Below are 12,626 nucleotides of genomic sequence, written 5' to 3'. Positions count from 1 at the left end.
ATTAGAATAACGAAAGAAATAAAATAAGGTTAAGATAGAAATAGGAGAGATGATGCACGTTGTTTTTTCGTAACTCTACCGTTCATTTAATAAAATCAATCGTTTGGATACTTATCACAACAGGTAGAATATATTCGTAGGAACCCTGGCCGTGTCTTAGGACGTAGCTAAGGTCTATAGCCTCCAAACAGAGAGAGAGAACAGTCCCGAGATTACGTCGGGGACGTAATTTTTTCAAAAAATCTATATATACACATACACACACACACACTAGTGTAGTAGCGCACTTATACGAACTTTGCATGTATTATATCGGTCTCTCTTTCATATTTTTTCTTCTCTCTCTCTCTCTTTATACTCTCTTTCTCTCTTTAACTCTCTCCCTTTCTCCCTCACACGAGGGAGAGATTTTGTATGGCAAAGCGTTTGCGATGTTGCCGTTTTGTCTTCCCTCTTTCCCCGATGTCACTCTCTCTCTCTCTCTTTTTATTTCTCTCGAGGACGTCGAAAGAATTCTTCGAATCCGACGTTTGCACGAAAAGTCCCGAGCCCGCGAAGCAAAGAAAGTAAACTAAGAGAAAGAGAACGAATAAAGAAAAGAAATAGGTAGATCGCAAGAATCAGAGAGAATGAGAGAGAGAGAGAGAGAGAGATACAAAGAGAGATAACGTGGGTGAGGGAGAAAGAGAGAGAGGGGGAGAAAGTCCATTCTTTTATGATGCATAATGATCAGGCTCATCCGACGTCGAGATCGACGTCGGAAGGACGAGGATCGTCGATTGACACCGAGAGAACGTCCTCCTCCTCCTGTTCGTCCACGTCCCTCATTTCCACCCCTTCCTCTCGATTCTCCTTCCTGAGGCGTTGGTGGTTGTGGTGGTGGTGGTGGTCGTCGTGGTCGTTTCTCAAGGTGATTCCCTTAGGTTGTTGCTGGTGCTGCCGGTCGAAGACGATCGCAATCGGGCAGAATAGCGGACGGTGTTATTGCGAGGAGGATTGGGTCGGTTGGCCGTTGGGCGGTGGCGGGGGTGGCGGGGGCGGCTGGGGATGCACTTGGTGCGGTAAAAGGGCATGGGGCTGCACGTGAGTCGGGTGATGATGATGGTGTTGATGGTGATGAGAGTAGAAGATCGGTTGGGCCGTTTGACCGACCACTTGGGCACAGGAAGTGCCGACTCCCACGCCAACGCCAACCCCGACGGAATGGGAGAGCACCGAGGAAACGGCCGAGGACGGTGCCGTGGGTGGTTGAGGTGGTGCCGCGACCGACACCGATACTCCTGCCGAGGTCGCGCTGCCCGCCGATGCTTCGTGATACAATATCGGTACCCTGACCAGTCTCTGCGCGGCGTGCGCCATATTGGCGGCCTCCAATTCCGCTGCCAATTGTCTTTTCCACTTGTTCCGACGATTCTGGAACCAGATCTTCACCTGAGTCTCCGTTAATCTCAGGGACGCGGCTAGGCCTGCCCGTTCCGAGGAGGAGAGGTAACGTTTCATGTCGAAGGTCGATTCCAATTGGAAGACCTGCGATCGCGAGAACACCGTGCGCGTCTTCTTCTTGCGCTTTATGCTACCGGAATCCCGCGAGTCTAGGCCCACTTGCACTCCGTTGCTCTGAGCACCGGTACCCCCGCCACCGCCGCCTCCTCCGCCGCCTCCTCCGCCAACCCCTCCGCCACCGGCCGACCCACCGCCGCCCACGCCACCGTGCAATCCTGCGTTCGTCGAGTCGCCGTCGCCGTCGCCATCTTGGCAATCGTCCCCGTCGGCCAGCTCGTCGTGAGCCTCGTCCCCGCTCGATGAACTTCTCGTCCGGTGCAGCCGGTCCTCGACGTTCTCGTCCTCCAGCTCGTCTGCTCGCACACAACGTTTTCATCCTCGATTTATTCCCCTATCGATTATATCCTAAGCGATCTTACGATACTCTTTCTATACCCGCGTATTCTCCTATCCTAACCTATAACCTCCTCCTATCGCTCGCTTTTATTTCTTTTAACCGATTAATTCCTTCTTCCAAAATGCCAACTACTCGCGCTCGCGAATTCGCGGTAATCTAACAGTTATCGGTGCCGCTAGCCACATTGATTATTTACTCGATTGGGTAGTCCGCCAATTAATATTCTATTTATTCGCATCGAACTTAATTGGCCTAGCTAGATCAAGTATCCGTGTAAATGCGTTTCGTCTCTAGTGCATTTCAGCTCGCTCGTGATAATCGTTCGATCGACGAGTATTAGTTAGAGAGACAGACAGACAGAGAGAAAATGATTCTCTCTCTCTCTCTCTCTCTCACCCCGTGCATTCGATAATCGACAAATTTATAACATATATATGTGCATATATCGGGGGCTAAGGTTTGTTTAATCAATCTCGCGGTCGCGTCAGAATCGTTAGACGGAATAGAACGAACGCAACATTTGAGGGATCCGTGAAGAAGACTAGAACGAAGTGGCAAGAGCAAAACGATCGTCGGGTAAGGCGATCGTCGTTGGTTTGTCGCGGCGGAAGCCCTGGAAGCCGTACTCGTCGTCGTACACGTTCTCGCCTATAAATATGTGTATGTATACCACTTGCCTTTCCCTTCTACCGTCTTTCCCTAAACTCTTTCTCATCCTTTTTCTCCGTTTGTCAATTACCGAGAATAATAAAATACGTTCAATGAGTGACCCGAACGCACAGAATTTTGACTATTTAAACTAGTAATCCGAAAATACAATGGCTGCTATTATAAAATGTCGTCGAGATTTAGAGAAATTTGGTAAATGGCGAGTATTCGATGTATATAGATCACGTAGACCAAAACTAAAAAGAATTGAAAAGAACGCGATAGACATTTCTTTGAGATATTTCTATTAGTTACCCCGGATATTCGTTATCGATCTTAACGGACTTAACGATTTTCCAAAAGAATAATGAAATTGTTATCAATAATCGATCTAAATCCGGTAATTAGCAGGCCCTAAACTCCTCCTCTTGTCAAGTAGGATTATCAAATTAGTATTTAAGTCGCAGTTGGACTCACCCTTTTGAGGAAAGGACGCGGAAGCTGGACTGACGCGACTGAGGGCGCCAACAACGTCGCCTGCCGACGGATGTTCGAGCGTCTGCAATCCGTGAGCAGGCCTCCATGGAAATGGCCAAGCTGCTGGCCCACCAGGAAGTACTCCTCTGATGCTCGCTTCGGCTGTTACCTCGTTGATATCCGCCGTTTGTCCGCCAACTTGAACAGCGTTGCTCAACGCTGAGGAAACCGTAGCTAAACGGGAATGATGTTGCTGTTGTTGTTGTTGCTGTTGGTGTTGCTGTTGTTGGGGATGCTGATGGAGATGTTGCAACGGCGGGAAGAAAACACCGACTGGGTATCGGGCGCTTATCAGGGTAGACATCAGTCCCAATCTGTTAAGAGAATAGGTAAAACAAGAGTTCCGCTATTTCACTTCTTACAACTGGGGTTACTTAGTCGAGAAACTTTGTAATCGGAGATATAAATGGAAAGACGTGACATTTTTCTTTTCTTTCCGTTAGGAATTTGGAAACGGGCGACATGGATCGTTAAGAGGAAAAATCCGCTTAAAGCTAAAGCCTCCCCTCTCTCTTCTTCTTTCTTCTTCCTCTTTCTTCGAGAAGAGAAGAGATCACGCTGCTGGAGAGAGTATACCTGAAGGGGAGGAGATAGAGAGAGAGAGGAAGAGAAAAAGCGGGGGAGTAGAGACCTGTTTAGAGTATTATCCGATTCTCGCTTATCCCTGTGTCGCATAACAACAGGTACTCGTCGTAATACTCGAGCGACAAAATTTGATCGTCGTTAACGGATTTGAAGAATGAGGAAACGTAGCAAATGAATAAAGGAATTAGAAAACACTTCCCTCTTTCCGATTTTAAATATGTCAATTTCGACGAATTGAAAAAAAGGCAGAAAGAGAGAGAGATAAGTGAATGCTTTAGTTTGACGATTTGGGGTCTCCTAGATCGTCCTAGACAGAAATGTAGGTAGGTAGGTAGATAGAACTGGATAGATGGATAGACGTTTCAGCACGGTAACTACTCGGAAGGTGGTAGGTATAGACACTGAGGCTTCGGAAGCCCTACTACTTCCCCTGTGTTCCGCCCTTCTAGAGGGAAGCGAGCGGTCTGTCTGTCTGCGATGCGAACGGATCCGATCTCGTTTCGATATTCTCTTCTTATTCTTATTCTTATTCTTACTACTTCATTCGGTCAAAGTAATTTTCTTTGATTTTCATTAACACTAAATCTACCAACGATCACGCGTATACCTTATTCATACCCTAACCGATCTAATTATCGATTTTTATAACTTTCTAATGCAAATAACAATCAATTGGATAATAAATAATGCAATCATTGTAATCGTTGATACAATTAATGTTAAAGAAATAGATAAGAATGATTATTATTCTTCGGTGATAATCGTTTACTAGTTTCGTTTTAGTTTACTGAAGGAACCGTTGTCTTTCCAAATGAAATATCTGTTAGAATAATTAAGAGATAGAGGTAACGAGATCCAACGAATGAATATTTCCTTCTTATCAGAGCAAGGGAGTCTCTCTCAAAGTAATTCTGACTTTCTCTTAATCCTCTTTTCCTCTTTTTGATATCGAATATCTCAGTGGAGGGTAATTAAACGATTAAAGGATCTCACCGAATCTCTCTTTCTCTATTCTCGTCGCAGTCGTCCTTACTGGAGACACGAGGAGGGGAACCCAAAAGGAAAGAGGAGGACCACCATCGCAAGCTAGCTACCCGAACCAGGAGGAAACACGAAAAGAGAAGCGTAACGCCAGAGGCTTCGGGCCTATACACAGATGCCCCGGGAAAGATAAAAGAAATCTGACAACCGCCTGTTTGTAAGCATCCACCGACCCTTTCTAAGGAGCAGGTATAAACACCAAACACAGTGCTTCTTCTTCTTCTATTCTCGAGATGGATAGAAGATAGAACAAGAGGGATAGATAGATAAAAAAAGAGAAAAAATTGGGAGCAAAACAGAGAGAGAGAGAGAGAGAGAGAGGAACGTGCTCCACCTTTTTGCAGCTTAATTCTTTGCCGCGGCTTTACGTATCACCCAAAAGTTCCAAGGGAAAGCATTAGGCGTTGCCTCTTTTTCGATCGTCTTACGTTATTCTTCTTTGTTTCTTTTTTTTCTTCTTTTTCCTTTTTTGGCATCGATCTACGACGACTCGCATTACGATATTTTCTATTTCCTCTTATTTTCTTTTCTTTTTAGATTTCTGTTAAGATTCGATGTTCGTCGATAATCTTATACAATATAAAAAATGAAACTTACTTTTACTGTAATAAATATACTGTATAATACATGCGTGCATATATTTAAAATTACTTTTAATGCGATTGAAATATTAATTATAAAAAATGTACGAAACTTTTGAGTTACCATAATAGATTCGTAAAAAACTGTAAAATGTCCGATTATGAACTGGGAACATTTTCTTTTTTTTTTTTAGATTTCTGTCAAGATTCGAAGTTCGTCGATAATCTTATTCAATATAAAAAATGAAACTTACTTTTACTGTAATAAATATACTGTATAATACATGCGTGCATATATTTAAAATTACTTTTAATGCGATTGAAATATTAATTATAAAAAATGTACGAAACTTTTGAGTTACCATAATAGATTCGTAAAAAAATGTGAAATGTCCGATTATGAACTGGGAACAATCGGTAGTTTCATGAATATATAAAAATGAAAGAAGTTTGTACATACATAACCGGCATAATGTTGTTACCCCTCGTTATTTAACGACTAGAAAGGAGTAGGACGATTCCATTCTTCTTACAACGAGAGAATAGAAAATGATTCTCCCCCCTTTTTACGTGTACACGTATATCGATTATTATTCCACCTTTTTGCCTGACGCACGTTAGCTCCACGTAAGTGCCATTCTCGAATATAAACTCTTTATGCCGTGGTTAACGATCGCTAGTAATACGATACGTTTTGTCGTCTACCGTTACACCACCGCCTAGGAGGGTAGTTTAGGAAGAGTGCAACGAGGAAAAACAAGTCGATCACGGCATGTTCATCGTTTAAGCATCCTACTCCTGCTGCTAATCCCAACTCTTTAAAATCGATACATTTTTTAATTATCGTTAGATTCTTCAGTTGTTTTTCATTTTTTTAATATGGGTAACACTCCTACAACACGATAAGAAAATTGCGAAAAACTTTTGCACAACACTGTACTTTTACAGCACCGGATAACATTTTTACAAAATTAAATGATCTTAAAATAACACGACATTTTGTAGGAACTTTTCTTTTAATTATCGTTAGATCCTTCAGTTGTTTTTCATTTTTTAATATAGATAACCCTCCTATAACACGATAAGGAAATTGCGAAAAACTTTTGCACAACACTGTACTTTTACAGCACCGGATAACATTTTTACAAAATTAAATGATCTTAAAATAACACGACATTTTGTAGGAACTTTTCTTTTAATTATCGTTAGATCCTTCAGTTGTGTTTCATTTTTTAATATGGGTAACCCTCCTATAACACGATAAGAAAATTGCGAAAAACTTTTGCACAACACTGTACTTTTACAGCACCGGATAACATGACTATTGTTTAACATTTTTACAAAATTAAATGATCTTAAAATAACACGACATTTTGTAGGAACTTTTCTTTTAATTATCGTTAGATCCTTCAGTTGTGTTTCATTTTTTTAATATGGGTAACACTCCTACAACACGATAAGAAAATTGCGAAAAACTTTTGCACAACACTGTACTTTTACAGCACCGAATAACATTTTTACAAAATTAAATAATCTTAAATAATACGACATTTTGTAAGAACTTTTCTTTTAATTATCGTTAGATCCTTCAGTTGTTTTTCATTTTTTAATATAGATAACCCTCCTATAACACGATAAGGAAATTGCGAGAAACTTTTGCACAACACTGTACTTTTACAGCACCGGATAACATGACTGTTGTTTAACATTTCTACAAAATTAAATTATCTTAAATTAACACGACATTCTGTAGGAACTTTTCTTTTAATTATCGTTAGATCCTTCAGTTGTTTTTCATTTTTTAATATAGATAACCCTTCTATAACACGATAAGGAAATTGCGAAAAACCTTTGCACAACACTGTACTTTTACAGCACCGGATAACATTTTTACAAAATTAAATTATCTTAAAATAACACGACATTTTGTAGGAACTTTTCTTTTAATTATCGTTAGATCCTTCAGTTGTTTTTCATTTTTTAATATAGATAACCCTCCTAGAACACGATAAGGAAATTGCGAAAAACTTTTGCACAACACTGTACTTTTACAGCACCGGATAACATGACTGTTGTTTAACATTTCTACAAAATTAAATGATCTTAAAATAACACGACATTTTGTAGGAACCTATCTACCGTTTTATTGGAGAGTTATTTATACGTAATAACTTATAGTTTATTCGTCAATTTCCTTCGATAGTTAGCCCCCCCTCCCCCCTAAGTTCGGCTTGGGAGGATCGATGAAAGTAAGATTTGTTCCTCGCGATGAAAGACGCTTGTAAAGTGTCATTACGATGACCCAACGTCAAGTTATTGGCTTTCAATGCATACAGCTAAATCCATTTGCTTGGCTTCGTTGCGTTAGTAGTAGGGCCAAGTGGAAAGGATTAATTCTCGTGTTCGTTCGATACTTGATTTCATTCAAACTTCTTGACTCTTTGGTTCTCGAACACCCGATGAAGAAAAGCGGGAAACCTCATGCATATGTAGGTGGTACCCTTAGTAATCTTATCGTACTACACGTGGTGCACGTATGTAAGTACTTAAAAGCTATTCGAAGAAAAACGAATAAATTTTAATAGAAAAAGAGAGAACATTTTTGTTCCTTTTTTTTTTCATTTACATATATACACAAAGATATGTAACATATTTAGTCGTTGTAATTAACGTATCCAAATTACGCAGTATTATAATAATAATAATAATAATAATAATAATAATGATTATTATCATGGTTGGAGATGGAAGTAATTTTTGCGAGTAATGTTTTCTTTGGGTAAGCGTGTACAGGTAACGGGGCAACATTGTTATTATTTTTCCTCATCTCTCATTTTTTTATTTGTATTACTATTTTAAGGGAAACTTTTTTTCTTTGGGTCTTAAAGAAGAATACTCGATCGCTAATTACTCGACGAGTTGCGCGTCACGTTTTATGAAACGACGGGAATCTTTTGAGCTTGAGTTCGCGAAAGATAGAACGATGATAGAAACTCTGTCTACGTGTATGTGTTAGCTAGAAAGAGAGAGAATCAGAGAGAGAGAGAGTGAGAGAAATAAAGATAGATTGAGATAGTGGTGTGGTGGGCGTGCGTATATAGCGAAGCGTCATTTGCCGGGACAGGGAACAAACGTCGAAGGGAATCGGTGACTGTTTCGACGCAATTATTATTCGCGGTTCGCGTTCCCAGGTACCGTTCTCGTATCCCCGTTTGTTCACCACGTTGAAACATCCGTATCGCCCTCGAATGGGCGATCATACACAATAGGCTTTATCGTGCCTTCCTTTGAAAGTTCGAGCGCGATCCCACTCTAATTAACGAATCATTCATCGACGCTGTAATTAACGAGCCTGACTCTGTCGCGGATTATTCAGTCGCATCTTTTGCTACCCGACGCCATATCTACTCTCTCTCTCTCACTCTATCTCTATCTATCTATCTCTCTCTGTCTCTCTCTTTCTATCTATTTATCTCTCTATTCGACGTACACGTATAAGATTGAAATAATCGTAAAAAAGATGAAGCCAGAAGAGATAGAGAAACTATAAAGATATTTCGATGTTGTTAGTGTAGGACTCGTGAAAAAATTGGGCCGTTGGACAGACTGGAGGACCGGGACTCGAACCCGGATCTTCCGCTTTCCGGACGTCTGACTGCTCTTTAACCAATTGAGCTATCCAGGGCCCACCGTCCAATCTCCTCACGAACGCCTACTTAAGTGTTTGGTTTGGAGGTGCTCGCATCCCACATTCTACCCCCCCCCCCGCAACTACATTCGACCCCGAATGTTCGTCATTTCGACATCTTATAAATCTTTTCAACGAACCGACAAACCAAAAACTGTGTCCAACCTCGATCTTTAATACAGGATTAACCAACGCTGTATAACTTACACGAGGGTGCTACACACTACTTCACACGACACGAAAATTGTCAAAATATTCCCAACCTCGATCTTTAATACAGGCTTAACCAACGCTGTATAACTTACACGAGGATGGAAAACCTCTTCCCTGAACCATCTATCCTTCTTCGTCGTAGACCTCTTACTACACGTCTTACGTCTCTAGTCCTGAACGCATTGCTGTCCAAAGGCCGTCTTGCCTAGTTCCCCAGCCAATCGTTCACGTCGCCACTATACGTAAGACGTCGGCCTAACCTCTCTTGATAGATGTTCAATTAATTATTTTTCCCTAATTATTGCCCGGTCGTAGAAGTGTGACACGAAGCAAACCTCCATCCCGGCTGAGCCCTCAAAATGTAGGATTCGTGAAAAAATTGGGCCGTTGGACAGACTGGACCGGGACTCGAACCCGGATCTTCCGCTTTCCGGGCGACTGACTGCTCTTTAACCAATTGAGCTATCCAGGGCCCACCGTCCAATCTTCTCACGAACGCCTACTTAAGTGTTTGGCTTGGAGGTGCTCGCATCCCACATTAGGGTGAAATCAAAAGTTCCGTGGTGTGCCTTGTATTTTTTATATTAATATTTCCAAAGTAAATTTAACAAAAAGTAATATTACAATCCCATTAGACAGTTTCGAAGTAACGTTTCGACGCAATAAAAAAGATTTCGATGTTATTAGGGTGAAATCAAAAGTTCCGTGGTGTGGGTTGTATTTTTTCAATTAATATTTTCAAAATAAATTTAACAAAAAGAAATATTACAATCCCATTAGGCAGTTTCAAAGTATTGTTTCAACGCAATAAACGTACGAACTTATATTAAAACGATGATCGCCGATGATCTATCGATCCCTCTTTCGATACGATGAATAAAGTAATCGCTTCTGGTTCCGATAGACGACCTTGAAGGTGTATCGCGGCTCTTCCTTGGAGCATCAATTTAATAATAAATCAATTCTCAAAGTTTGCTAGCTTCCTCTTGACGGAAGAAGACGTTAAAGCGTCGGCGTCGTTCACGAAATGGACGAGATAGTGGATGGCCCTTTCTCGAGGGAATCTTAGGCTCCTTAACTTTGACTACGTCCGTGGGTGGATCCATCCGCCTATCCATTATGCACACGGTATCTAAGTGATTTCTTACTCCCATTTCCCTTCAACTATATCGTAACGTTCTTTACAGTATTTAGATCTTTTAACAAAAGAAAAAGAGAGAAAAGAAAAAAAGAAGGAAGATCCGTGGCCCTTAGAGCCGTGAGTGGAACTTAATCAAATGGTAAACGGCTGGAAAACAAGCAATTCGAGTAGTTTGGTTGTTGAGAAGGGGTAGTAGGACGAGCCGATCTGGAGGGGTGTAAATCTGATAAAATCATCTCGAACCCTCAACTCTCTCTCTCTCTCTCTCTCTCTTTTTCTGTTCTTTGCTGGCCCCTCGTGGCGCATGGCATATCCTTCAGTTTAGTTTCGTTCGAAGCAGATATATCCGATACGCGGCACCCTATGCCACTCCTAAGTAACGTAAGTAATGTAAGAAGAGGGTGGTTGTTGCTACGGTTGTTATTAAATGAGACAGCCTAATAGGCCCATTACCAAGACCCCTTCGGTCCATTCCCACATAATATAATCCTCACCGCACGCGTACAAATCACTCTCTCTCTCTCTCTTTTTTTTCTGTTTGCTTCGAAGCCACCCATCACCCACGTCAACCAGCCATTTCGTTAGCCCCTCGACGTGTGCGCGTCTTCATCCAAGAAGACCGATCACGCCCACTAAAGTTTTCACCTTTTTTCCGCGAGAGAAGGAAAAGAACAAAGTTGATTATTTGTTTTTCATTTGATATTGACTCTGGGAATAATAACAAGAAGGCTAGAGAGTAGTAGAACCCTAGAGATACTTCATTTATCTTATTCGAGTTTGACCGAAGAATAATTAAAGTAATTTTAACTGCTGAACTCTAATACAAATGTTAATAATTTGAATATACCTAAATAGTACGAACCTTTGAAGCATGTGTCCGTGTTCAACGACGGTCGCAAAATCGACCGTTTGATGAGCCAAATTGGAATTAGTCGTGGCATCGCTGGTAGTCGGTGAATATGCTGTCGCGACGGTAGGACTCGGTGGGCTCGTACAACCGACACCGATGCTCGCAGCATCGTTTCTCGAGTTGTTTTCGATTACTTGATTGCTCGCCGATGCACGTTGATGACCGACGGCTTGCTTGAGAGAAGTAGGCGAGCTTATTCTAGGCGGGCTAGCACAAGACGGATGGATCCTCTGATTGTTCGTCCTAGAACTGGGCGGGGAAACCGGCGAGGAGGCAACTTCGACATCGGTCGAACGTCTTTCCGTCGAGGAAACGTTAGACGTCGAGTCGCTTCTTGGCGAAACCGATCTACCAAGAATACTTTGAATACTGAACGACGTGTATTGGGGATTGCCAGCCGGCCTGAGGGCCGGCTTGCCAACGTCGAAGCTGAACGGACGATGATGATTGCCAAGCGCCAATCCGCAACTACCTTTCCCATTTTTGTCTTGAATTAACAAGTCCGCAGGGGTCGAACTACTTCGCGAGCCCTCGAGTTCGAGATCCTCCTCGGATACGACCGACACTTCGATCTCCGTCTCGCCGGACATTATCGTAGACACTTTTCGCGACGAATTATATTTTACCAAGTCTATCGTCAGAAAAAGAAAGAAAGTAAGAAAGTAAGAAAGAAAGAAAGATAGAGAGAGAGAGAAAAAAAGGGGGGAAGAAAGAAGAACGATCGACTGGTCTCCTGTATTACTCGATCACTTATCTCAAGTCCAAGGTAGTAGTTATTACTACCAGATGATCACCGAACACAATGATGATTTCTTTTTCTTCTCGTAGCATGTCACGCGCGTATTACAATTTTCCTTTTTTTTCCTTTCCTCCCTCCTCCTTCTTCGTTCTATCTTGAATTCCTTTAAACCGATCGTATAAGTATTATATTCGACAAAAAATATCTATCGGGATCAGCGTATTCGGTGATTTTCCCACGAGCAAACGCGAGGACGATAAGCGTTCGTCCAGCAGCACCAGCAGCAGCACCAGCAGCAGCAGCAGCTCCTCGTAGATCGCCGGCGGAACGCTCGATCGCGCGACATTCGTAAACGATACCCTGAACGACGGGACGATAGGAGAGAGACGACGAGACACTTTCGAGGGCCCTCCTTCTCCTCTTCTCCAACACCCTTCGAGAGTCCCCCTCTACTGGTAGTAACGTTACCACTAACGGTACCACCACCACCACCACCACCACCACCACCACCACCACTACTACCACCAACGTGTCACGTTGCTTTCGCCACTGTCTCCTCCTCCACCTCCTCCTCTTCCTCCTCCTCTTTAACGTCGTCTTCGTCCACGTCGTAGTCGTAGTCGTAGTCGTAGTCGTAGTCGTG

At 42.3% G+C, this 12,626-nt stretch overlaps 1 protein-coding gene across 1 annotated transcript; it reads right to left on the bottom strand.

Moving 5' to 3' along the window:
• Window positions 1-62: 62 nt before the first annotated feature.
• On the bottom strand, window positions 63-12,446 carry LOC122518722 (homeobox protein B-H1-like). Its single transcript, XM_043637780.1, has 3 exons — window positions 11,197-12,446; window positions 3,026-3,399; window positions 63-1,856 (listed from the first exon to the last, which is right to left on the bottom strand). Exons 1-3 carry the CDS (start codon window positions 11,832-11,834, stop codon window positions 982-984), a joined length of 1,887 nt encoding a protein of 628 aa, XP_043493715.1. The 5' UTR covers window positions 11,835-12,446; the 3' UTR covers window positions 63-981.
• Window positions 12,447-12,626: the final 180 nt, after the last annotated feature.

Source organism: Polistes fuscatus, unplaced genomic scaffold, assembly GCF_010416935.1.
Source record: "Polistes fuscatus isolate 324 unplaced genomic scaffold, CU_Pfus_HIC Scaffold26, whole genome shotgun sequence".
In the NCBI taxonomy this organism is placed as follows: domain Eukaryota; kingdom Metazoa; phylum Arthropoda; class Insecta; order Hymenoptera; family Vespidae; genus Polistes; species Polistes fuscatus.
Note: the sequence above shows the minus strand (reverse complement) of the source record. Positions and strands in the feature narration are given on the sequence as shown.

Bases quoted from the DNA above. Each gene is read 5' to 3' on its own strand.
- LOC122518722 (XM_043637780.1), bottom strand. From the start codon at position 11,834: ATGTCCGGCGAGACGGAGATCGAAGTGTCGGTCGTATCCGAGGAGGAT. The intron at 3,400-11,196 runs GTTCGTACTATT...TTCTCTTAACAG, and splicing joins CACGGACACATGCTTCAAAG to ATTGGGACTGATGTCTACCC. The intron at 1,857-3,025 runs GTGAGTCCAACT...GTGTGCGAGCAG, and splicing joins CGCGTCCTTTCCTCAAAAGG to ACGAGCTGGAGGACGAGAAC.